The following is a 27,996-nucleotide window of genomic DNA, read 5'->3' on the forward strand; positions in this document are numbered from 1 at the left end:
AAATGAGACAAGGTTTCTCCAGGATCATAGTGCTACATAGAACAAAGACAGAGCTATAAGGACTTACAGTAGTAAGTAGTCCTAGATACATTTGTGCAACCTGGTCCAAACAGTGCAGGACAAGACAAACAAGACAAAAAGACAAAACACATGACAATAAACAGAAACAGCACCTACTAGTGTAAATACTGTATGTTTAATCAATATTGTGTGTGCAGAAATACTGGAATGAACACAGTATTATAGCAGCAGTTGCATGAGGTAATGTAAAGTATTGTGCAAAACAGCAATCAACATGTAAACAGTTTGATGGATGTATAATGGAAGAGTGTGTAATTGCTGTAGGTCTGTTCAGTCAATACAGTTTATGTGCAAAGAAACTTGTGGAAAGAAACTGTTACACAGTCTGGTCGTGAAGGCCTGAATGCTTCGGTACCTTTTTCCAGATGGTAGCAGGGTGAAGAGTGTGTGTGAGGGGTGTGTGGAATCATCCACAATGCCGTGGTGTAAAGCGTGTGGTGTAAATTATGAGGGAAGAGAGACTCCAATGATCTCCTCAGCTGTCCTGCCTATCCGCTGCAGGGTCTTGCGATCCGAGATGGTGCAGTTCCCAAACCAGACAGTGATGCAGCTGCTCAGAATGCTCTCAATGGTCTTTCTGTAAAACATAGTCAGGATGGTGGGAGGGAGATGGGCTTTTCTCAGACTTTGTAAGAAATAGAGACACTGCTAGGCTTTCTTGGTGATGGAGCTGGTGTTGAGTGACCAGGTGAAGTTCTCTGCTAGATGAACACCAAGAAATTTGTGCTCTTGATGATCTCTATAGATGATCCTTCGATGTTCAGTGGAGAGTGGTCGCTCTGTGCTCTTCTGAAGTCAACAACCATCTCTTTAGTTTTATCAACATAAATGGGGTACTGTATATGTGTAAGCATGTGTGTGTGATTGTGCCCTGTGTTGGGTTGGAATCCCACCCAGTGTGTCCCCTGCCTTGTTCTTTGAGTCCTCTGGGATAGACACCAGGCTCCCTGTGACTCTGTCTATGATAAGTGACAGAGAAAATGAATGATTGGCTATGACCCAAAATGCTTTACACTGTATATTGTATACTATACAGCATGTAGCGAATAACTTACCAAACATTTAAGGACTACTGTTACATCTGAATTTTTTTTATGTAAGTAACATGTGTGTACAATGTAAGTGACTAAAAAAAATAAATATTGTTTGCACTGAATTACCAGTCTAGTGGAAAGGGTTGTGTTGTTATAGGAAAAGAATTCGCACCAGGATGGTGTGATAGAGCCTGATGCAAGGCAGATGAGCCTGGATCATACTTGGTGCATGACTTTACATGCACAGGCAGAAGCAGCAGTAACTTGAGTGGCATTGCTCACACTCTTGCCTGCATATCTTATGTACATCTGAAAGATTTAAAAGCAACATGTAAGCACCAAAACATTCCTGTCTGTCAGGTTTCCAAGTCAATTAAATTCAATTTTATTTGTATAACCCATTTAACAATGGACATTGTCTCAAAGCAGCTTTACAGAACATAAAAAGATCATAAAATAAAGTATATTATACAAAGATTAATATAATACAAAAATTCAAGATTGGTATTAGACTTATATTTATGTGTTTTTCTATTTATCCCCAATGAGCAAGCCTGAGGTGACTGAGGTGACTGTGACAAGGAAAAACTTCTTTAGATGGAAGAAGAAGAAACCTTGAGAGGAACTCGAGGATGTGATTATAAATATACTGTCTGACAATTGTTTATTGATTTGGAGGTTGTTGTCCTCAAAGACCACATGGAGTTGGCATCTCCTCTAATAATGTCCAAATACTTCATGAAGCAGAGTCAAAATGATTTACTAACATAGAAAATCCACATGAAGGAATTTTAATAGGAAATCCAGTTAAAATTATTATTCATCAACGATATAGAATAAGACATAAGTATGCAATTTGAAACACAACACTAGTTAGTTTAAAGAAGAAGAATTTGTTTTGTGACATAAGAATTTCAGCACAGTGAAATTCTTTCTTCAAAATCTGGAGGTAAGGGTCTATGATACAGCACCCCTGGAGCAGTGAGGGTTAAGGGCTTTGCTCAATGGCCCAACAGTGGCAGCTTGGTAGAGCTGGGGCTTGAACCCCAATCCCCCAATCAAAACCCCAGATCCTTAACCACTTGAGCCACCACAGCTCACTGCTTATTGGAGGTAGATAGTCAGAAAACTCCTGAAAATGACTAAAATAGCATTTTATCCATAGACTTGTATATTCTGAATGCGACAGTGGCAATAATATTTCTAATATTAATTTCATGAAACAATAATGGAGTATGCTTTTCTCTTGCGTATGCATTTGTAAATTAAGATACTTCACCAGGGATTGTGAACCTTAGATAGGGAACCATTGTTGTACAATGTTTGTGTATTCCAATAGAATGACGTTAGGATGCTGCATTACTCAAAATGATTACATCCTGTCACATTGTAATGATATAATTTTGAAGTGTTAGTGTTGAAGTAAGTGCAATTTTGTTAAATTTAGACCAAGTGGTGTCAGATGCCCGGTAATGGGGTTGAAGGGTGTGTCTTGTCTGTGTGTAAGTATGGGTTGAGCTCACAAGAGGAATCACTCAGGGTTAGCAATAGGTCAATAAAGCCCTTGTGCTCTGTCAGAAAAGCTGGCACAGCCACACTGCTCTGCACACAGTCACTAATAACTGCGTAATAGAGATGGCTGACATGGCGAAAAGGAGAAATACAATGTACAAGAAGTGTGTGGGAGAGAGCGAGAGCAAAAGGGGGAAATAGAAAAAAGAGAGAGAGAATTAGAAGATAGATGGAAAGACAAGGGAGGGGGAAATGAGGTATGGACCTAAATATGTCTCTCTAAATCACTTTGTTGGTGTTTATGTGTACCACAGTCATCCTGAGTCACCCCGACAGGGTGTGTCTAAGACTTAAGTATTACAACAGGCTCACACAAACACATATACAACACCAACACACATCTCACTGTCCAGGACTGTGTCTTGAGCTTTTTAGTACTACTGCAAGAGGGAAAAAAACAGTTGAGGAAGAAGCACTGTGAGGAGAAAGATAAAGGAGCAAAAGGGGGAAGTGAATATGTGAAGGAGATTGAAGAAAACAGCTGGCCCTCTCCTTCTTCTTCGCCATCCTCCTGATATCAGCAGAAAAAGAAGTAGGGAAAAAAAATGCTAGCTGCTGTTGACACAGCCCTGACCTTCCCCTCATTCCGCTCCCCCAAGTGTGAAATTGAACGTCGGCCAGAAAAGAGAGAGTGAAACAGAGGCAGAGAGAGAGTGTGTGTGTGTTTGTGTGTGTGTGAGAGAGAGAGAGATAGAAAGGCAGAATGAGAAAGGTATAGAAATAATTACCCACTCTCCACAAAAAACCAACAGAGAAAACCAATAGCACATATATCAAACAGCAGTGATTGTAGCCATGCTATTCCATTTAAGGAGATCTGATTTGGAGCACATTGATGGCTGAGGTGCTGGTATTGATCTCCTCTGAGGTCCATCCTACATGATGATTTCTTCAGTCAACACAGATAACGTCCAGATGACTTGCACAACATGTATGGCTCCAGCCGGTTTTATTCACTTCAGCAGTCCAATATTCATGCATTAAAATAAATGAATTAAATGCTAATTTGTATTAGAGGCTACTGGAGCGTTATGATTTGTCACATCATTTTTTTTTTTTAAATATATAGACTTCATAATCTTTTAAGATTAATGAGCTGTGAGTCACATGACAACTATTTATTCTCACACTGTCTTTTAGTTCTCTCTAGAAAAAATGAGGGAATGGTATAAAGGAGTGTGTGTATGTTAGAGTGTAAGAGAGGGGAATGTATAAGGTGATGTAATGGATGCAAGGGGTGTGTTCAGTGCATTGCTCGTGGCCACAAGTCTCCTGCTGACTCCAGACATTTCTGGCATTCCTTAGTGAGCTGCTTCCATTGTGCTGCAGGGGAGCCTCCATTCATTCATCCCAGGAAAGGGGAAGGAAAGGAGAGGAACGGGGGAAATACATAAGTGGAGGAAGATAGAAAGGAAAGGGGTTATCGGGTAGATCTGACACTTTGTAAAAATACGAGATGCTAGATGTTCAGGAATGTACACACACATTTAGGGTTATCTGTAGATTAAAGATGTCCTTAAAAAGGTAGGACGGGAAGGGAGGCAGCATATTAAATGCATATTAGGAAATATTTGAGCAAATCTGAGGAATGCTTATTGGTCCACTTAACCTCTAATATATATCAATGCATCATTTGTGCTTATTTTCTTTCCAGTCATAGGTTAATTATCTGAATTTCACAAATGCTGATTTTTGTTTGCAGCCTAAAGCCTGATTTAAAGATAAAGAGAAGCCTGTGCAATCAGGAAGGTGGGATGAAATCTTCACAGAGTGCTATAGCGCCATCTAGTGGACACTGTGCTCAGGTTATGCTTAACTGCCAGCAGGGTTTGTTATCTTATTTAAAAAGAAAAAGAAATCTAGTATCCCCATGCAGCCTCAGCTATTACAGACTAAAATCTGATAAAGGTCTAACAAAATAACAGCTTTTGAAGTTCATACTCCATGAGTCTGTGAGTGGCTCACATTATTATCAGGTGTCATTACACCTTATAAGGGTGTGTGATATGACAAAAGCATTGAATCTAAATAATAGTCCAGTTTTTTGGACACCTGACCATTTCATCCATATATGGTCCTTACCTAAAATGTTACCACAAAATTTGGAAGCCATTTTGAAATGCATTACTCAGTTGTGTAGCACGTTCTTGTATGATCTAGCATTCACTGGAACTAAGAGGCCCAAACATGTTTCAGCATGACAACGCCCCTGAGCTCAAAGCAATCTCCAGGAAGACATGGTTCACCAAGATTAGAGTGGAAGAACTCGAGTGTCCTGCACAGAGCCCTGACCTCAATCACACTAAACACCTTTAGGATAAACTAGAACCCTGTCTGAGCCCCAGACTAACCCACCCAACATCAGCACCCTTCTCCCACTAAGGCATGTGGCTGGATGAACACAAATTCCTATGGCTATGCTCCAAAAGTCTAGTGAAAAAGCCTTCACAGAAGAGTGGAGGTTATTATAAGAGCAAAATTGAGTTCAATCTGGAATGGGATGTTGAACAATCACATATGGTGTTGTAGCAGTATGGTGGCGATTAGTACTGGATAGGACACCTCAGTACTGAAATCCCTATTTAACAGGTTCGGGCACTATGCCAACAAGACCTGATGATTATTCTTAAAGTATATTTACTTAATGCTTATTTCTGGTGTTTTTTGGGGGTCCTATTCAAAATACTGTTTCTTGCTCTTGCACACACACAGTATTTCCATTTATATGAGTTTTATATATTTATTTTATATATACACATACATACATATACACACACGTTATCATACACAACATAAACAGCCCTGTTTACTGCACACTGGCATCTAATATTATTATGGATATGGATGTATGGTTTCACCTGTGATTCATTATGACTGATGTCTAAGCAAGCTTTCTAATAAAAATAATGGCCTGTATGAATGACTGAATAGCTCCTTTCTCAGTGTGTGATCAATAGTCTCCTACCTTCCATGTTAAATCCACTGACTTAGGGCAGTGTGTGTTTTCACTGATCAACTGATCAATAACAGCACAGCATTAGAATTCTCAGTGCTGTGTGAGGAGGCATGCTGCTGAAGTCGGCTAGCAACCCAGGGCACATTATGGATGATATACAATAATAAAGTTAGTTTTTCCTTTAAGAGAATGATAATGTAGTCAATCTTGGTAGAGTAATGGTTAAGTTTGTAGCTCATGATAAGAACCAAGCACACAATTTCTAGTTAGAATAAAAATTGAAATCAATAAAGAGAACCTGTCCAATTCTGTTCATGAACTTGAGCTTTGAACTCTATGTTACTGCTTGGCTTGACATGGCACGCAAAGTCTTATTGCTTTTACAAAGACTGAGTCATCCGCTTGTGGCATATTTATATTGATATTTATTCTGAGCAGAGTGATACATATTTCACATATCCCCATATCATATATATAAAATTAGATTACATGCCTACAAGTAAGAGAGCTGTAATGGTTGAAAAAAGAAAAAGAAAAAAAAAAAAGCAAACAATGATCTACACAGTTCCAGCTAGTCAAACTCTGAAGGCATCAATTTGATCATTTCACTTTTTATTACCTTCTTTGTGACTTTGAACCTTTTTCCTCCCAATTTGGTCCTTTAGTGAGTCCCATCCAGACAGCTCTCAGCATCACATGACATGACATAACAACCAGAGAGTGAGTATCTAGCACATACTAAAACCCTTCTAAAACAAGAGCTCAAAAAATCCACGATTGTGTCACTTTGATTAACAAATAAGTAAGCATCCTTAATGATGCCAATGATATTTTCAGTAACAATAGAATATATCCCCTATAGTGCAAAGAACATAAATGCTAAATAATAATGATAATAAACAGTGTGATAATCATCTCAATTATGCAAGCTATGCATCAAATATTTTCATACTTGTTATGTGTTGTATATACAGTATATGGCTAAAGGTTTGTGGACACACTGATGGTTTGCCAAAATAGGAATGGAAGATCGAGTGTCCTGCACAGACCCCCCATCCTCAACCCTACTGAACACCTTTGGAATGAACTGGAACCCTGATTGTATCCCAGGCCTCATCACCCAACTACACAAATCCCCACATTCATTCATTCATCTTCTACCGCTTATCTGAACTACCTCGGGTCACGGGGAGCCTGTGCCTATCTAATCCCCACATCAACACTTCAAAATCTATTGCAACAGCAAAAGGGAAGTCAACCTGGAATGGGAGATATATATATATATATATATATGTGGATTTCAGTATTGATATGCCCTATAAAGCATTCGTGGAGGATCTGCAGGTTGTGGCCATGTTCCATCTTCATTTCTCTGTTCTATAAGAACTGTTTGTTTTTGGCAGAGACCAGCCTCCTGAATGCTTTTGCTAGGGCAGTCCAGAGGCTTAAACAGATTACTCAAATACATATTCCACAACCTGGTTTCCTTCCCATCAGGAATATTGAAGATTTTGCGCATTTCCTTTTCAATACGCGATACTGTTTCTACTTTGCTAAAGTGCCGACTTATGCCTTTGTCCATGTTGCTGAATTCACATAATATCAGTTCAGTAAAGAAGACCTCCACCTTATAGGACTTCGCAAACAAGCCTTCCTCAACCACTTTTCGTGCAATAGGCTTCTGGTGCTCAGACAGTCCATACCAGCTTAGCAGTTTACCCCATACCTCTTTAGGCAGAAGGATGTAGTCCAGATGTTCAAGTAGATGCCCCCTGATAGAGAGTGAATCTTTTAAGAGTCGCGAGTTATCTATTCGTCCAGGGTAAAACATCTGGTCTCCCAAACTGGCCATGTTACTGCTATCAAATCCCACATATTTCTTCCACATGTTGAACCACTTGCTGTCAACAAGGTACCATGTGTCACCTTTTTGTAATGGAGTATTCAACAGCTTTTTTATCTCTTCTCTTTGATAATCCAGGTTTGCTGTGGGATACAAACAAATACATAATATAAATTTAACTACAAGCCATTAAGTACATAATTATACGGACAAAATTTATCTTTCAAAGCACATTAAAATAGAAAAATACACTACAATATAACTAACTTAGCTCAGACATCTTCATAGCTGTACTACTGACAGATTGTTGAAGATCAAGCAAATCTTTCATCATATCCTCCACAATCAGACTGCTGTTAATTTTCATTTTATCCAGGTTATTGGTATATGAAGGGGTGGACATTGTTAAGCAAGCCTACAGAAATAAAAAAATATAATATTATATTATAAATATAATAGAGTAATCCTTCATAATCCAGAGTGCTGTTCATGGGATGTGCTGCGTGCTCTCTGAGCAGACACTAACCTGGAGGAAGTGAAGGTGGTCTTCAGAATCTAAGAGCTCCTCCAGTTCAGTGTCACTTCTTTTCAACTCAGTAATTTCCTGTTTTAGTCGCTGAACAAGCTCTTCAGCTTGGCTTTCTAACCCTTTCTGTTTCTTCTCCAACACCATAAGCAGATCAGCCTGCATTCTTTTGCTGGAGCTCATGAGACACCTGAAGAGGTCAGTGCTGTCCTCTTTCTCCTCATCTATATTTTTCTAAAGATATAATTGCAAAATTATCATCATTTTCTTCTTTTATATTATATTAGAAGAAAATGAGGTGTGTTCAGCAGTTGATTTTTATTTAACACTCACTTTTTTGAGGTCTAAAGAGTGGTTTATTTCGTCAATCTTTTTTAGTCTGTCTTGTATCATCACCTGAACCTCTGCCTGTGTTTTCTGCAACTTAATCTGTGGATGGAAGAAAATACTCATAAATAATTGATGGAATGAAAAATCCTCATGTTACCATCACACATGATTTCCTTTCATTTGAATGTTAATACACTCCAGGTGCCAATGGAGTTTTACACGTTATTGTAGCACAGAATAATCCTAATAACCTGATATCAACAAGCTACTTCAAGTGTTCTATATATATGATCACCATCCAGTTTATTAGGAACATTCACTCTGTTATCTATATTATTTAATAATGTGGCAGCAGCTTACTGCCTAAAGTCATGCAGTTACAGGTTAAGAGCTTCAGTTAATGTTCATATAAAAATTGAAATGAAAAATCTCCATGATGTCAACACACAAAGTGTTATTTTTACCTTGCTGCAACGTGATGTACAGATGCTCCTAATAAAGTGGATGGTGAGTGTAAATCCTGTATTTAAAATTGTGTTTATATATTCTCACCTTTTTCTCTGCACTCTCCTCCACTAAAGAAATGGTGTTGTGGCTCTTATGTTCTCCCTCAGTGCAGAACAGACACACACACTTCTCATCATCCCTACAGAACAACTCCAGAGGTCTCTGGTGCCTCTGGCATATGTAGATCTCCAGGTTCTTTACAGCATCAATTAATTTATGTTGCTTAAGTTTCACAGAAATTTTATGATGCTCCAGATGTGTAGCACAGAATGACATACCACAATCCAGACAGGACGTTAAAGCCATCTGGGTTTGGTCAGTACAGACATCACATGGCACATGTCCCTGTGCAGCAGGAGGTTCCTTTGTGTGACTGCTAGATTTTACCTTTAATGACTCTTTAAACTCAGCGGCCAGATTAGATACGAACGTATTAACACAAAGTTGTGGCCTTTTGCTGTATTCTTTCTTACACAATGGACAGGTGCACCTTTGACTGTTGTCCCAGTATTTGTTGAGACAAACCATGCAGAAGTTGTGTCCACATGGTGTAGAAACAGGCTTAGTGAATATGTCCAGACAGACAGAACACTGCAACTGCTCTTCAATTAGAAAGGTGTTGAAAGCAGCCATTGCTAATAGAAAATGAAATGGGCCCAATAGTGTGCTCTTGTCCTAAATGTGTAGTGGTTTAGCTTAAACTAAGGAAATAATTCAATTATATTTACATTCTCTAATTTCTTTCATCTACATTTAACTGTTTTCCCGTTCAGTTAAAGCCTCCCATTCACACTGAATCACAAGAATCGTCGATATTATCGCGTTTCAGTGTAGGTCCTGTGTCGTTTTTAACAGCTAAGCCCCGCCCACTAATCACCTGCTTAACTCACTACCTGTCCTAAAGGAAATGTTCACGTGACCCTGTTGTATCTCTGTGAATGTTTACATCAGACATTTATACACACCATATTTACTTTATATCCAAACTATTAATTATTTAAACTAATGTACCAATAGTTTTTCTTATATATTATATTCTATACATAAACAACAATGAAAACACACACACACACACACACACACACACACACACACACACACACACACACACACACACACACACACACACATTTAAATCATAATTTCCAATAAACACACAGGAGCATCGGGTTGGACTACACATAGTTTATTAACAAGCAAAATCATAAAACACAAACAGAAAACATATAAAAGCTGCTTTTTGGTCTATATAAACCTGTTGCTGCGCGCTCCCGATAAGGCGCGTTCCCGCGTAACAATTTACTTAACAAAGACCTCTAGTCAGAGACTTTTCTGGGTCACCGATTTCGGCTCATCACCTGCAAACAAACACCGCAGCGCCCCCTGCTGGCTCCGCCTGGGTAGTAACGCAGTAACTTCTTCAAAAAACAAACCATTAGCTTTTAGTAACAATTGACTATTTTGCAGGGAACCATTTTATAAGGTTGAATTTCAAACAACAGTGTCAGCCCTGTCAAGGGGACATTTAAAACGTCTACAAACAAAAATTATTCTCTTTTGGTTATATGACAACTAGTAAAAAACGTTAGCCAAAGGTGGCCTTTTATATTTTGATACTAGCGTTCTGGGAATATTCCTGTAATGTTCCTTTACATAACAGGAAATTCACCTATGGAGTCTTATATAGGTTAAACAAACTAATCACCCCTTAACATTCTGTACTGGAAGAAATATATCAAATATAATCTCGGTGTATGCATTTATTTTAACAGGATATTCATTTAGTTTATTTAAGTTATTAATAAATCAAAGGTAGTATACAATATAAAATAATATGAGTGCTCTGTAGTGTACTGATGCTGTAGTTTGTAAATATCCTGATGCTCAAAATGTGCATCCACTCAACACACAGCACACAGTACTGTTTGCTTTTACTTGTCTACTTGCCACTATGCCACCCTCTTACAATTGAAAGTGAGACAGACCATCATTTAATAAGCTTATGACATGAGCTATAGACAGGCTATAGACAGGCTCTAATAACTGCTAGGGCTGAGCACCTGAGCACACTCATAGAAAATAACCAGAACAATCCCAGGTTTTTATTTAGCTCAGTTGCTAGATTAACAAAAAAAACAAAAAAACAGAAATCTGAACACACTATTCCATCACAGTTCAGTAGTGAGGACTTTATGAGATTCTTCATTGATAAAATTGAAAGCATCAGAAACAAAATCGTTGATGTTCAACATATGAGAGCACCTCAAAACTACAGCGCTTTACAAGTACAGGACAGGAAGAGTTAGATAAGCTTATTACTACAGCTAAACCAACAACTTTTTCTCTAGACCCCATTCCAACCAAATTACTGAAAGAAGTGTTACATAAAGCTGGTGAACCTCTTCTTAATATTATTAACGGACCAAGACTGTATGTCTCTATTAGTTCTACTTGACCTTAGTGCTGCATTCGACACTATAGATCACAACTCTGCAAATGATCCAAAATGCAGCTGCCCGGCTTGTTTTCAACCTGCCAAAGTTCTCTCATACCACCCCGCTGCTGCGATCCCTCCACTGGCTTCCGGTAGCTGCACGCATCAGATTCAAAACACTGATGCTGGCCTACAAAGCCAAAAATGGACCAGCTCCCTCTTACCTCAAAGCCCTCATCACTCCTCGCACTGCACCCCGCACCCTCCGATCTACCAGCACTGCTCGACTGGTTCCACCATCTCTCAGGGTAAGAGGCAAGTATACTACAAGACTCTTCTCTGTACTGGCACCAAGGTGGTGGAACGAACTTCCCCTAGAGGTCCGGACAGCTGAGTCACTGGCTATTTTCAAGCGGCGGTTGAAGACCTACTTATTCAGGAAACACTTCAACTAGCACTTCTTTCATTATCTTTTGCATTTAAAAAAAAAAACAAAAAAAAAAAAAAACACACCTTTGACACTTTCATTGTAACTTTGAACAAATGTTTTAAAACTCATGGTATCTTAAGTATGTAACTTAGTGATCCAGCATTAATGTATTCAATGTTAGAGATTTAAGCACTTATGTACGTCGCTCTGGATAAGGGCGTCTGCCAAATGCTGTAAATGTAAATGTAAATGTAAACATTCTCCTAGATTGCTTATAAAATTACACAGGTATTCATGGACAGGCTTTAAGTTGGTTTAGATCCCAACTGTCTGATCGATACCATTTTGTAGAATTAAATGGTGAATCCTCCAGTTTATTGCCAGTTAATTATGGGGACCCTCAAGGATCAGTCCTAGGACCTCTGCTTTTCTCGATATACATGCTTCCATTAGGGAACATTATTAGAAAACATGGGATTAGTTTCCACTGTTATGCTGACGATACACAGTTATATATCTCATCAAAACCAGATGAAATAGCTAAATTGTCCAAATTAACTGAGTGCGTTAGAGAGATAAATGATTGGATGAGCTGTAATTTTCTGTTGTTAAACTCTGATAAGACAGAAATACTACTTATTGGTCCAAAAACCAGTACACAGAAACTCTCACAATTCAGCTTCAATTTAGAGGGATGTACTATTACTAGTAGCTCGACAGTGAAAGACACGGGTGTTATATTAGACAGCAGCTTGTCTTTTGAAAATCATATCGCCCATACTACAAAAACAGCCTTCTTCCACCTTAGAAATATTGCCAAGCTGAGAAACATCCTGTCTGTATCTGATGCTCAGAAGCTAGTTCATACATTCATGACCTCTAGACTGGACTATTGTAATGCATTACTAAGGTGATTGTCATGCATCTTTAATAAATAGATTGTCATGCATCTTTAATAAGTAGGCTACAGTTAGTCCAAAATGCAGCTGCCAGAGTTCTCACTAGGACAAGAAAGTATGATCATATAACCCCAATTTTATCATTGCTTCACTGGCTACCTGTTACGTTTAGAATTGATTACAAACTGCTGCTACTTACGTACAAGGCTCTTAATGGTTTAGCTCCCATGTATCCAACTAATCTTCTAACACGTTACAATCCTTCACGCTCTCTGAGATCACAAAATTCAGGATTTCTGGTAGTTCCCGGAATATCTAATTCTACTAAAGGTGGTAGAGTGTTTTCTCATTTAGCTCCCAAACTTTGGAATAGTCTTCCTGATAGTGTTCGGTGCTCAGCCACACTTTCCCAGTTTAAATGTAGATTAAAAACTCATCTCTTTAGTCAGGTGTACACATAATACATCCCATAATATTGTGCACTATTACGTCAGACTTGCAAATATTATGAACAGCAGATATGTTAATTCCTCTCCACTGCTTCTCTCTTTCTACCTATCTCGAGGCATCCAGAAATTGTACCAGCTCAGAACGTCTTCCCTGAGATGAGGCAGACTCTGAGAATCCTGAGGCATCTAGAGATCTACCAGCTCCAGTTGGACTCTGCAATACTAAAGAGGAGATGTGAACTCCATGTGATCTTTTGCATCAATACAACATTTGTTAGACTGTATATTTATAATCACACCCTCCAGTGTCACCCATTTGAGGATGGGTTCCCCTTTGAGTCTGGTTCCTCTCAAGGTTTCTTCCTTTACCATCTAAGGTGAGTTTTTCCTTGCCACTGCTGCCTGAGTCAACTCAGACTTGCTCATAGGGGATAAATACATACACATTGTCAACTATATATATCTCATATTAATCTTGAATTTTATATTCTATTAATCTTTCTATTATTCTTTATATTAACCTTTTGTTCTATGTTTATGTTCTGTAAAGCTGCTTTGAGACAATTTCAATTGTAAAAAGCGCTATACAAATAAACTTGAATTGACTTGAATTGAATTGAATTGAATTGAATAACTCAACAAAGAATGTGCCAACAAATAATTTAGACTAAAGACAAAAATAATATTTAGCGCATAACTAATTCATATGTAAAGAAAGAAAAAAGAGAGTCAGTCCCACCCTCCCTTATTGCTTTTAATAGCAACCAACCAAATCTACACAACCCTGAAAGGGAAGGAATAACACAAGTGAAATCACACACACACACACACACACACACACACACACACACACACACACACACACACACACACACACACACACAAATACCTTTACTGCATACCCGCATGGAAAGCAAGAGACGAACAGAAGTTGGCTGGCGATGCAGAGCATGGAAGTAATAAATAAAAAACCCACAAAAAAGTAGAACCCCCAGCTGCTCAGTCTTGTTCATAACAAACATAAACCCCATGCATGCTGGACACATCAGCCTGGCCAGCTGAGGAAACAAAAACAAAACAGTGCAAGACAAACAGTGATCAACTCAAATCTTCTCCGAAAACTTTGGCGACATATCACAATGTCCAGAACCTTTGTGTCTCAATCTTCCTGAATACCTGCACAAACGACCATGCCAGTTATTTAACCAGGCAGATCCTATACTGTGCATGTGGCCACTCGCCTGGCTATACCTGTATACTGTAATGAATTATATCTGTTGACACTCAGGAGAGGATAGGTTCTGATTTGAGTCTTCATGGCGTATTCCTTAATGCCGCTGGCTCTGGTTTGTCTCAAAATCTATTGTTGAAAGTGCTATACAAATAAAATGGGATTAATCTTTAATTCAGTAGCTGATTCTACCAGGTCCAGCACCTGTTGGATCCACAGCCTAGTCCAGAACGGTAGGCTCTTAACACACCAAAGAGCCAAGCGGAAAGCTGTACAGTCAGATGTGTGGAGAAGATGTGAGACTCTACATAGACAGTAACCAAATCTCAGGACCAATCCCAGGACACTAGAGCAATGAGGTGGTAACATTACCTGCTGTGCCACTGTGCCATACAATGACATTACACCGAAACCACACCCAGATTTATTAGCGTTGTCATGGAGCTAATTTTCTCAATGGTTTATTTACACTGTCAGGTTTACTTTGCTCAGGTCATGGAAAATGTTGGAGTGGTGTATGTTAGCAGTCAAAGATCAATTAACTAATAGTGTGGCAGACACTAAGATATTAAACTAAGATAATAATTTTCGTTAGCAACCAGAATGTAAATGTATTTCAATGTCAGTTATTAACAATAACTTTGTTAATGTCTAAATAATTATAAACATGGCTGTATAACATGTCTATGCTGAATATAATAAAAAAAAGTTACAACTCATCATTATTGCTTAATGTTTATGTTCATTAATATGTTTATTACACGGTCATCACATTTATCCTCTTCTGCACTTACAGTATATCTTAGCAACGTTGAGAACAGCTTTAACTCTTTTACAAACCTTATAAATCACACTTACTGTTGCGTTGTGCAAAGACCTGAAATCAGAATTATATTTAAACTTGTTTTCCTCTTTTTCTTTATTCAGAGCCATAAAATCACAGTTTCTAATGGACTTGCATTTAAGGAATATTTCTGTGTGCACTGCTATCCATATTTACACTTTGAAGGTTGAATCTATAATCAATTTCATAATAGTATATTATAATAGGTATTTTCTTGATAAAACAATAAAGAAATTATCTTAACAATCTTTTTTTTTTCACTGTAAAATGTACATTTACAGTGAAATAAACAATTTAATTGTAAACATCACTCAAACTCTTTTTGGTTTGTTTCTCACTTGTAAGAATGTTGACAGTTATAAGAGCTAGCTTGATAGTTAACCCTTGTTACTAGCACACTGACATTCCATTACGCAAGAGAAATGGGAATTGACTTATGGGACATTTTCAGTAGAAACAAACAAGTAATCTTATTGCCACAAGTCTCATACAGAATTATTGAGGACACTATTGGCTTTCAGAGTGAGATATTTTTTACATTTAGGATAAACACAGAATTTTTATGGGTTGAAGATAAGTCCTTCAAAATCAAACAGAAATGGGTTTGATATCACGAATTACTTTGAAGATAGAGACTAAAAAAACGTTTTCTTTCTTTCTTTCTTTCTTTCTTTCTTTCTTTCTTTCTTTCTTTCTTTCTTTCTTTCTTTCTTTCTTTCTCTAAGAATATATTGCCACTAGTACAAACAGTAGTAAACTACACAGTAGTAATCTAGACACTTTTAAAGCCCTGAGTATCTACTGTTATATGAGCTATTAGGCAAAGTCATTCTTTATGACATGACAAAGAAATTCAAGAACACGTGCACAACAAAACAGGGTCCAAAGGTACAGATTTTTGTGATTAAATGATTGTAGCTTGTGCTTAATGTGCTTTGCTTGTCCTAAAACTTACTACAGCCTATGTGATATTTTTAATATCAGAAATGAGATATATGAGTATGTACATGGGCCACTTTAATACTCACTATGTGTGAAAACGTGCAAATTGGATCAGATATTTGAATGTAATGAACTAGTAAATAAGTCTTACTTCAGTCTAGCAGCAAGATGATTAATGGCTTCTTGATAACATACATAAGCTTTGCAAAGAAAGGTATTTAACAACGTCAGCGGGTGACTGATAGCAGACATTGACAGAGCTCAGGTGAAAAAAACAGAAATTAACAAGGAGACATTTAAACACAAAGCAATAATTTCTGCAGAAAATAAATCTTAGACTTATCTAAATTGGTGTCTTGTTTTTAAATATATCTTCTAGTATTATGCTTAAAAGTTTATTCAGGTAATTTGAGGTGATTTATGTGGGATTGGAAGTCTTTCTTTTTTGGTTAGAAAGGTGTTCGCTCTGGTCATCCAAGAAAACCAAGACCTGTGATGAATATGTGAGTCTGATTCATTCTGGGTCACATAGTCACCTAATTATACAGACAGGTCATTTTATGTTTTTCTTTTTCTTTTCCTCTGAAAGTTTCTATTTATTACATTTTGTTAGTTACTGTTCTATCTTTGTTTCATTTTTACATCACAAAATCCTGCAATTTTAACAGGGGTATGTAAACTTTTTATATCCACTGCATATAAGTATATATCAATATATGTGATTTTATTTTCATTACTTTATTCTTACATTTTTTTTGTGACATTAAATAGACTGTGTGAAAAGTGTTCTATGCCTTTAAGGAGAATACTGTCTATGATTGATGGGTCAGTGTGTGTGTGTGAGAGAGAAGATGTGTGTATGCATGAGTCAGGCTCTCCCTCTCTGACTGTGTATGTGTGAGTTTGTGTGTGTGTATGTGTGTGTGTACTGGCAGCAGTAGGCTGGTATCCCAGACCTAGACAGTCACTGACTCCTCTCTTCTCTCTCACCTTCTGTTTTTCTTTCCCTCAATCTTCCTCTCTCCTCCTCTCTACTCTTGCTGCCTAAGGAATCATCCGGACTGCTCTGTATTCAGGCGCATTGTGTCCTTGCCTCTGGGGTGTGTTTGACTAGCGTGGGGTGGTGAATGTGGACAGGGCTGGTGCTGCTGTCTCCTCATGCTGCGTGTGTTTATCCTTTGTGCCCAGAATGTGCTGACGCACGATGAGGACATCACAGATGCCTACTGCTGTGTCACATATGAAGGTAGGCAGGAGGGTTTAGGAAAAGGGGCTACAGTATTAAATTATAAATAAGCTGATAAATAGCTGGGAGTTTCTAGCATTTTGCTTTATTCATTCTGTTTTCTTATGGGTCTGTAAAGTCCCCTGTCCCTGTCTTACTGTGTTCATGTGTCCACACATCAGCAGCTGAGGTTATAATTGGAAAAACAAACTCTCTCTCTCTCTCTCTCTCTCTCTCTCTCTCTCTCTCTCTGCATCTGGGGCATGCAGAGGAGTCTTGTTACATTGTGGATGTGCGCATGTGTCTGTTTAGTTTAGCATGGCTTTGTAGCTCTGTGTTTATAAGGAGTTCTCTGTCATCAGAGTTTGGGGCCTGTGTGGGAGTCACTCCTCTCTAGCTGCCTTGTCAGTCCTGAGAATTTACTCTGCATGTTGAACAAGAGAAATGTCAGGCAACAATGATTGTTTAACATTGGTCTTACTTTCACATTTTAAATTCTCCAGATTTGGAAAAATATTATTGGATAATGTTAAGGTATATGCAGGTAAAATACGATAGAGATTTTATCAGTGCAAAAGCTTTGCATCAATAATTGCCCTCTTTAGCCAGAGAGAAGACCCTTATCTCAAAACAAGTATAAAATAGTGTTTATATTCATCCAAGCCTATTAGCTGGTATGATAATCATTTGGACCCTTGATCTGAAGAGAAAAAACCTCTAGATACATTGCTAATGAAAACAGCCATTGTTCTTAAAGGAGCATTAAAATGCATTTCCTCCTCCTCTATATCTTAGTACACAGTAACTGAGCCTAACCTTTCTCTGTATTTAAGATCTACATTTTTTTACTGATATAAATTCAGTAGTAGGGAACATATAAGAAACTGTATGCTGATGGAATCATGACTGCTTTAACGTTGGCTAAAGGGAGCAAGAATCAATAACTGAAGCATTGAGAAATGCTGATTCATATCGTTTAAAAGATAGGAAAGGGAGAGGATTTTTAGTTAAGTAATAAAGTAGATGTATGAAAGAAACTTATTGCAGCTCCTTATCTTATTATAAATAAGAATTATCTTATTTTATATCTAAGGAATATTTTATTTTAAAATAGGGAACATTTTATTTGTTTTATTTATAGGAATGTTTCACTCTATTCATGATTATGATTTACTTACCCACTTATCCATAGATTGAAGGCTTTTTTATTTCAGTTTTACCTCATACTCATATATTAATAAATAATTAATTCCGATAATTCAGATGTTCTTATGTGATCAAATATGACTTAAAGCTAAATCTGAGGCAGTTACCAATCTGCCAAATGTCACTGTTAGGTAAGAATTTTCATAAACAAAGACCTTTGGCTATGAGTATAGAGCTCAAATCCCTTCTCCAATAAAGGCCATGTCGCACAGTAAACAAATACAGGGTGTACAGTTATCTCTGAATTCTTACAGCATTCTCAAGCCATTCTCAAATACTGACAGATCTCAGTTTAATCATCATAATGAATTTTATGTGAAATGAAACGTGTAAATAATCATTAGAGAAAATTATAGAGATTCTAAAATAATAAACAGTAACACATTTAATCACCTCGGATTATTTTATTTTATGAACTTTTTGTTTATTATTGCTATTATTAAGCAGTCCAGGCAAGTTCTCTGTGCAACTTCAACCATCCAGAAAAAACAGAGGAAGGAGACAGAGAGCGAGAGAGAGGGAGAGAGAGAGAGAGAGAGAGAGAGAGAGAGAGAGAGAGAGAGAGAGAGAGAGAGCAGAGGACAAAGCAGCAGGAAATGTTAAGATTTCCTCTCAACCCATGGGCAGGGTTACTGGAGTGGGGTGTCTGGTCTATGTACATCTCAGCAAGTTCCCACTGACTTTTTCATCGTGCCACAGGAGTTAGAACGAGATCACTGGGAAGTATTCTCATTCTACTTAAAGTGGTTTATATTCTGGGCCACCACTGTGAGAAGAAGTGATTGACTGTGCACATAGCTATCTACTTGCTGCATGTGGATGCTTACTGTGATGTGTGGAGTATTTGCCAGTCTACCTGAAAGTTGAGTTATTCTGGCAGCATGTTGAAGTGTGTGCTCCAGAGAGCGACTCACCTGAAGAATGTGGAGAAAGGCGAGCGGCAAAGTGACCCATTAGCCAGCATTACATTTAGAGGTAAGATGCTTAGAATGGACCTTGGTGGAATATTTGAATTTATGGCCAGCTTGGTGGCATTGTGGGTGGTGTTTCCATTTGCTTGTTGGTTGAAGAATTTACACTGATGGGGTTCTCCAGGTTTCCTCCTGGTTTCCTCCCACCTCCTTAAAAACATTTTGCTTGATGGATTGACTACACTTAATGTAGTTTATGGTGCACTGTAATGGACTGGTGTCCAATCTAGGGTGTATCCCTACCTCCTCCCTAGTGTTCTCAGGATAGACTCTGGCTCCACTGCAGCCTTTACTGAAATAAAATGGCTTTTGGAGATGAATGAATGATGAATAAATCATTTATCTCTAATTTAGGGAATTGACAGCAGATACAATACATGTGCATGTTGTAAGAGTTTCATGGTACAGTCTAATTGATTTTCTATGACTGATCTGAAATATGTATGACTTGATGTTTACTGTATGATACTCAGTGGCAGCTCTCTATAGACAAGAAGAATTAGGGTGTCAGAAATGATACAGCTGTGTAACTGTTGATGAGATATCATGGCATCCTGCCTCTTATTATGCCATACAAATCAATACAATGTGCTGCCATAACAAAATGCAGATGTCTCTTGGCTCAATTCCAGTGGAATGAATGAGTAACATGGGCACTACCTAGCCACTTTTATTTTGCACTATAAGATGATTGGTAGTTCCGGTCATTGTGTTCCATTTCCTCTTCCTACATGTGTGCATAAGAGTGTAGCACAGGGTGTTTCCATACTCCATGAATTCAAATAGCTGATCTCACTTTGCAAATCCGGGACCAACACTTACATTTGCACTTACTTATTTGTCTTTGCAGTCTGTACTGTGGGTGTAGGAGTTTATTGAAATGTGAAGGTTGCAGGGTAAATCAAGAAACAGCTCTCTACCCCGTCTGTTGACCCACTGTTTCACTGGCTCTCTTGACACTAGATTGTGTAATTGTGTCATTTTTCTTCATGCTATTTGGAAATCAGCCTTGTAACATTAACTTTGACCCACAGGCTAAAATAGATTACAGATTGTGCTTTAGTTTTTCAGTTAGTTTTCAATTATTATAATTACAATACATGTTGTTGTGGCTGAATACTGTTTGTTCTTCCAGTAATGTACTTTGCCATTTCTGCTTTAGGAAAACAGAAACATATTTTTACCAAAATGTTACGCAAATGTTTACTTTTAGGTTATTTTCTAACCTCGCATTGCATCTGTGAGCAAAGCTCATGTTGTGTAATTAAGGAGATGGTTAATTATTTGTGTTAATGTCCAAAACTAAACTAGGTGTGATTGCCTCACTCAGTCATTTCATTTATGAATGATATAATCCATTCATAAAAAATAATAAGCAGCTTGTAATCAGATGTCAGCTTTCAACTCAATTTCAATATTTCAAATCAAATAAAGTTCTGAGATCGGTTAAGTGAAAAGACGTTGATGAGGCTTGTATGTGAATACCGTGAGTCACTTTTACCTCAGGTGATGAAACACACTGAAGCAGAAGATGCTGGTGATCAGTGATAACTCATAAACATTTTAAAATTTAGTTGTGCTGTTTTTCCATGAATAGATTGACTTATAAATGTAGGCATGGCCTTATTTTTTAAAGTATTTTTTTCCCTTTAAGTCGTATGTACAAAATGTATTTTGGTTCACATATAACTGTATACTGTATACAAGAAATGGTGAAGGCTTTTCCCAGGTTTCAACACATATAGAATGAAATATGATGTGATCTACAGTAAATGCTGCATTGTATACACTAGTTTCTGCAGATCTGCTGTAGTTAACTGTAACTTAAGATTAGTCTTTTTTGAGGATGTTAATAAATTAATTAATAATTATTAATAAAGTTAATAATAATTTTGCAGTTAAGGTGATTAACTATTACAGTGAAGCCGATAGCTTAAACAATCAAAAAAAGCACTGAGTTGTTTTTGTGACTGTATCTTAGATAGATCGTGGAAACCTTAATGTAACCAAGCATTTCCACCCTCATGATATTGAATGCCATCTCCATTTATAGACATAATGGTTGCAAATTATTCTGCACAGAGGAAGCTCTGAGTAAGCAACAAGTTATGAGAGGAGCATGTGGGTGAAGTGGATAGTTACATGAAACTTAGGCTGGATGTAAAATAGAACTTGTTTTTAAACTATGTTGAGGTGAAGAATAAAGGGATTTAATATATCTTAATTAAAGGTTACTTCTATATACTTATAGGATTATCTTTTCTACTGACTGTGCAACAAAGTGATATGTCACATGTTTGCCACAAAACCTGGTTTAGATGAAGGACAGATTTTTTTTTCACTTAATTTTCAGAATCAGGAGCGTTTTTTGGGGGTTAAGATATGAACCAGCCCAGAACACCCTGTGGGCTTTGGTGACACCAGCTGTTCTTGTCTAACTGTTGAGACAATATTTCAAATTTGTGTTACTATTTTCGATACACATTTGCTAGTGTAGATTAGTTTCTAAAAATACCAGTTGATGCATGTCTGCCAGTTAAGTTATTTTAATGCCTGTTATCCATGACACTACAGGAAAGACCTTTCCTGAATCCATTTATAGTTATTTAGACAGATTTGTTGACTGGCTTTATATAACTATCACTGGCATTATAATTAGTCAGAATGAAGAATGAGCAGCTTTAATGTCTACATCCTTCATAAGACAAAACTTCTTGACGTAAAACACTTTTCTCTTTGTACTTTTAAATAGCATGTTATCTCTCTTACTCTCATTGAACATTTTGTCCATGTTATGGTTCTGCTTTAGTACCAGCTACAATTAAACAAGCCTCTTTAACTGGATTTGTATCAGCCTATTTTTTCATTTACAATCTTTTTTTGATGTATATTAATGTCTATGATTTTTAAAAAATGTTTACTATGATTAGATCTGTTTATAGTTACAGAAACACCACTTCCTGTATACACTTAAAAACTGAACACAGCCTTCCTTTGCCTCCCATTTTAAGAAATCAGTTTCCTTCTATTATATATGAACAATCTGACCCTTCATCCTTATCCCATCTAGTAATAATAAAAGTTGGTGGCACAAACAGCTACAGGATCTCACACCTATTTTTTTTTTTTTTTGTGGTGTATTTTTAAAATGAAAATCTAGTAATATTCATAATATGGTAGCATGTGAACATGAGATTCAGATCATCAGATTGTCCCATGTGAATTAAAACACTCACTAGTGCTTACAGAATCTATATTATTATTACATCAAATGTGGCTTAAAGCTAATTCTGAGGCAGTTACCAATCTGCCAGTACTATCTACAATTACCAATTTGCTTTTTTCTCCTTTCAGGGTCTAAGAAGAAAACCAAAGTGGTTAAAAACAATGTCAACCCTGTCTGGAATGAGGTTAGCTACCCACTGTCTATTATGGTTGTTATGAAACGTATCATGAAATGTAATAGAATATTATTTGGTAGAAAATTAAATAAAGCATTTTAACATGTTAAGGTAAACTGCATCAATTACATGTGAAACTTTACCTTTCCTCATTTTTTACTGGCAAAGAATGATTTTCTCTTCTTCCTTTCTGTTTTGTGACTATGTCAGGGTTTTGAATGGGACCTAAAAGGAATACCCTTAGACTCAGCAGCAGAGCTGCATGTGGTTGTTAAGGACCATGAAAAAATGGGAAGAAACAGGTATGTGTATTTTACATCTACAGCATTTGGAAGATAATGACTTGTCCCAAATTGCATGCTATACCTTAAACCTGTGCTTTCATCTACACCCCTATAGATTTTCGTACCAAATACGAAAACAGACTACCTTTTAAATTCAGAAAATAGCATTGCATACTCATACAACCCTACTACAAATCATATAATTTGAGTTCTGGATGTTAGCAATTCACCTCTTCAAGGCTATCATTCTTCTCCTTCTTTCTGTTGCATGGGTGCTCAATGAAAACATAAACTCAGAGATCATCACATAACTGTGTTTGGAGTGCTGGGGAATGTGCACAATAAACATTAGTAAATGTGCCAAACGTCCTGATCATACCCAAAGCTAATTTTCACCCGTTGCATTGTACCTTTACAGTGAACCAGTATCACAGGGAGACTATGAGAATGTAAACAAGTCTTTGCATTAGTTGGTGTGGGGCATTTTATATATACATGACTTTTTTTTTTAAATGGCAATTCATTCTTTATGCATACACAGAGTAGACTGAACACAAGCCTACTGACATGCAGGAAATTGTTTATGTACTGGATGCCTAAAACGTTTTCAAATCATGGATGTGAATTAATCCCTGCCAATTTTAAAGGACATGAATATATTGATAGCATGTAGCAAATATCTTATTCTTAACAACTTTTATGTTGACTTGCAGGCTTGCCCATACTGTAGGTCAGTAGGAATGCATTGTCAAATAACAAATATAAAAACAGACATACAATCCATGTAGTATGGATTTTTATAGCATTTCTGTAAAACACAATGTGCCTTTTCCTTCTCTGACAAGATGCCACCCTATGCAAGGGCCAATGCTGAGGGTGAGACTATCAATAATAATGATTTAAATTTCACCAATTGTATCTACTTGTCTATGTGAATGTTTTTGTTCATTTTCCAACAACTATTGCATTGTTTGCATGAAGAATAAACGTTTGTCTCCATGAAGGCTCAATACATTACTGACTAATGAAGCTGGCATGCTAGCTGATGGTGAGCTTTGGTTTGCAGCCTTTAATTACTAAAGTATGAGTTCTTTACACAACATCTTTTATAATAATGAAAGGCACCTCATGGTTTAGGGAGTGGTCATTTTGTGCCAGGTTTAGGGTCATTCAGGATGTCCATTGGTGTGTTTTAATTAAGGAGTCATGCAAGAGGAAGGATGAGTGGAATAAATGGAAGGGAATGCCCACAGGATGTGACTCGTTGCTGTATGCTGTGTCTTATCATCACAGCCAGGAATATAATCCTCCTTAAAATAGGTTTTAGAATGACATGTAACTTAATAAAAGTCAAAGAAAGAAAGAAAACAACTCAAGCTTGTCTTTTGCATGAGTTTCTGTAACCACATGAACCTGAAAAGCATTTGATACATATTTATTTACAGAAAGATATACAGAGATACATATCCAGAAAGAAATGACAGAAGCCAGTGTTGGTGGTGAAATTTCTGTGCTGATATGTTAGTAGGAATACAAGACTGTTAAGCCACAGTAACTCCACCTGCCACAAAGTGTCTGATTAGATGTTGTATATTCTAAACAATACATATAAACATTTTGCTTTGTGTGTATTCTGCAGGTTTCTGGGAGAATGTCGGGTGTCTTTAAGAGATGTACTCAACTCCCCAAACCTAGCAGCTACCTTCACTGTATCCTTAGTGGACGCCAAGAGGAATAATACTGGGGTAGGATGCTTCAGTTTTCTTTCTTATTCTTTATCTCTCTAGACTCTTTTTAACTCCTAGCGCTAAGTTTATGGCATCTCTTCTAACAGCCTCTGATGCCTACTTGCCATCCCTAAGATCTAGAAATTAGATCTAGCAATTTTCCAAGTGCAAACTGGAGTATGTGGCATTTTAATGACATAATTTATGAAAAACACTAAATAATAAACTCACAGTAAAAATCTATCTTATTAATACTTATTAATAAAAGATTGGTTACATTTACAACCAATTACACTGAACATCTTAACCAATTGCATTCATAAACTGCATAATTAACATATTTGCAATGGTTAATGAAGTTACACCATGTTTAATGAATTTTAGAGAGCTGGGATTAGTTCAGCAATGTTCTGTAACTGTAGCTACTGCATGTGTTATTTCATTAACATTTGAACAATTAATGACTCATTTTTTCCTTTCTTTACATTAATGTTTTCACTATTTCACTCTCATTTTTGGATTTGTTAAGTATGAAAATGACAATTAAGGCCTTATTAAAACAAACACAAACATGGAAATGTGATTAATTTTAAATCTGACAGTAAACTGTAAAATGGGTTAATATGTATTTTTATTATGGGAGAAATGCAGGAGAACACTGACTGTGATTTTGGTCACTACCAGCTGACAGTAATGAAATCCACAGTACACTCATTAGAAGAGATTTCAAGCGTACATTTTCCTCCTAATTCAGTGACAAGAAACCCCCAGCTTTGGATTTAAGCAGCTACTTGTATATATTATGAAACTGGATAATTTTTTCCCTCAGCCCCACCTTCAGGTCAAAGTGAATTTGATGGGGCAAACAAGCATGCACACTTGTACACACATGCCAGCCTGTCTTAAAACTAAAACACATTTTTTCCTGAAGGCTGCTAGGGACCTATAAGTATTGTTTGGACCTCTCAATTTCCTTATTGATGCGGGTCGCCTTTAGACGTCAGCAGTGTTTTCCATTTCCAACCCTACAGCCTGACGACATTAAATACTGGCCTCTGTCACACACCCTGTCCAAATGTGAGCTCCTGGCATCTAAGCCTTGCTTCCTGTCATTGTGTGTGTGTGCCTGTGTGTGTATGTCTTACCCCTGGATGGAAATGGATGGACAGGAGAAGGTGGGGTTGTCCCTCTAAGCTGTTTTGTATCCGTGTTCTCTGGAATAGCACAGTCATAGGAAATAACTTAAGGAAGGTTTGGCCAGGTATTTGTGTTTAAAAACAGTTTTATCTCCCTGCTTTTTGACCTTCCCATAATAAAAACAGAAACCTTACATGTAACAGTTTAATAATTTTAATAAGTGTATTTTGTTCACCCATCAGAAGCCTGGGTAGCAAATTTGTTTAGCAAAAGATCTTGGTTTAATAATATAAGTAGCACATAGCACCAGAATGTGCTCAGTACTATGGATAAGATATTCATATGTACATGAGAACTTTGCCAGTGTAATTAATTATATGTTATATATGTGTACTAAATTTTAGTGAAACCAGTGAAAGATTTTTCAGTTATAAAGGCTACTTTAATAACCCTCTGCATATTTTAATATAATACAGTATCTGATTTGATATCTTATTGCAGAGTAAAGAGAATCAAGTGTGCTTGGAAAAAACTGAACTGAAGACCAGTAGCTAGTGAATTTCTGCACTCAATAAAGTTGTAATTCTATTAGAAGTGCATCTAAGTTTTAGTGACGGAAAATTGTAATCCTATTTCCAGTTCTGTAGTAGCAGTTTGGTGAAGAATCTGATATGTGTCTGAAGGTCTATATACTCTATATACAATCTATATACTTTTAGCCATGCATTGTATGGTATATTTGGCATGTTTTTTTTTGTTTTGGTTTATGTATGAGGAACTTTTATTTTATAATGATCCCACTTTTTTCATTTTCATTATTCATCAACATTTTCAATACTGATATCAGATTGACAGCTGAAACTGATCCAGTACTGACATACTTAAGTTGTCTCTCTCTGCTTCCACTGTCACAAAGTTATATGTAGCACCAGAGTTACAGTGTACATTTAGTTGTGAGTTAATGTTTTAAATCTTTGTCAGTCAGTACAAGAAAATAGCTCAATTTTAGTACACAGAAAATATGGTCGGGTGATATTTAAAGCACAACATTTTTTAAATAAGAAGTATAAATGAAGGGGGGGCACGGTGGCTTAGTGGTTAGCACGTTCGCCTCACACCTCCAGGGTTGGGGGTTCGATTCCCGCCTCCACCTTGTGTGTGTGGAGTTTGCATGTTCTCCCCGTGCCTCGGGGGTTTCCTCCGGGTACTCCGGTTTCCTCCCCCGGTCCAAAGACATGCATGGTAGGTTGATTGGCATCTCTGGAAAATTGTCCGTAGTGTGTGATTGCGTGAGTGATTGAGAGTGTGTGTGTGCCCTGCGATGGGTTGGCACTCCGTCCAGGGTGTATCCTGCCTTGATGCCCGATGACGCCTGAGATAGGCACAGGCTCCCCGTGACCCGAGGTAGTTCGGATAAGCGGTAGAAAATGAGAGAGAGTATAAATGAATGTTTTAACTGCACATAGATTCTGAGCAACACAATCTAATTATAGCCTGTTATACTGACTGTGTCCTATCAGGCCACAGTGACTCTGCAGGTTTCCTACATCCCTCCGCCAGGCATGGCTCCAATCTTTCTGCCCCCACCACAGCCAGAAACTCCACACAATACTGTAGAGCTGGACACTGTCACAGGTAAAGACTGCACACACACACGCATGCACACATGCACACCCACACATTATTAATTCATAATTCAATTTAAGGGTTAGTTACTTTAGTGCATAATGCTTCTTATGGATTCAGTGTTCTCGTTGGACACTATGGGAGACGACGACACAGAGAGCATGCTCATGGTAGAGGTTGCAGAGGAGCCGGAACCTGTTCCAGGACCACAAGGCCAGGACATTGGGGCCCCTCATACACCACCAAAAAAAGCTCCTCCAATATTTACACATGGCATGAAGAAAAAGAAACAGCAAAGCAACAAAGCCCCGCTTTCAAACAAACCCCAGGATCTCCAGGTG

The 27,996-nt window shown here is 37.5% G+C and overlaps 2 protein-coding genes across 10 annotated transcripts in view; one reads left to right on the forward strand and one right to left on the reverse strand.

Annotated features, from left to right (window-relative positions):
• Positions 1-6,189: 6,189 nt before the first annotated feature.
• Positions 6,190-9,885, reverse strand: LOC132847958 (E3 ubiquitin/ISG15 ligase TRIM25-like). Its single transcript, XM_060873464.1, has 5 exons — positions 8,895-9,885; positions 8,346-8,441; positions 8,013-8,246; positions 7,754-7,901; positions 6,190-7,629 (listed from the first exon to the last, which is right to left on the reverse strand). The coding sequence occupies exons 1-5, from the start codon at positions 9,480-9,482 to the stop codon at positions 6,944-6,946; spliced, it is 1,752 nt and encodes a 583-aa protein (XP_060729447.1). The 5' UTR covers positions 9,483-9,885; the 3' UTR covers positions 6,190-6,943.
• Positions 9,886-16,957: 7,072 nt separating this feature from the next.
• Positions 16,958-27,996, forward strand: part of dysf (dysferlin, limb girdle muscular dystrophy 2B (autosomal recessive)) — a 76,327-nt gene continuing 65,288 nt past the window's right edge. For 3 of the 9 annotated variants that reach the window (XM_060874508.1, XM_060874507.1, XM_060874511.1), the window contains exons 1-6: positions 19,131-19,484; positions 22,835-22,890; positions 23,092-23,183; positions 24,805-24,910; positions 27,550-27,664; positions 27,776-27,993. In XM_060874508.1, the coding sequence (XP_060730491.1) occupies positions 19,391-19,484; positions 22,835-22,890; positions 23,092-23,183; positions 24,805-24,910; positions 27,550-27,664; positions 27,776-27,993 (681 nt within the window). In that variant the 5' untranslated portion in view covers positions 19,131-19,390. Of the gene's footprint in view, positions 17,325-19,129; positions 19,485-22,834; positions 22,891-23,091; positions 23,184-24,804; positions 24,911-27,549; positions 27,665-27,775; positions 27,994-27,996 lie in introns of those variants that run through there. The other 6 variants (XM_060874510.1, XM_060874512.1, XM_060874506.1 and 3 more) reach the window with 5 other exon arrangements.

Source organism: Tachysurus vachellii, chromosome 7, assembly GCF_030014155.1.
Source record: "Tachysurus vachellii isolate PV-2020 chromosome 7, HZAU_Pvac_v1, whole genome shotgun sequence".
Classification (NCBI taxonomy): Eukaryota; Metazoa; Chordata; class Actinopteri; order Siluriformes; family Bagridae; genus Tachysurus; species Tachysurus vachellii.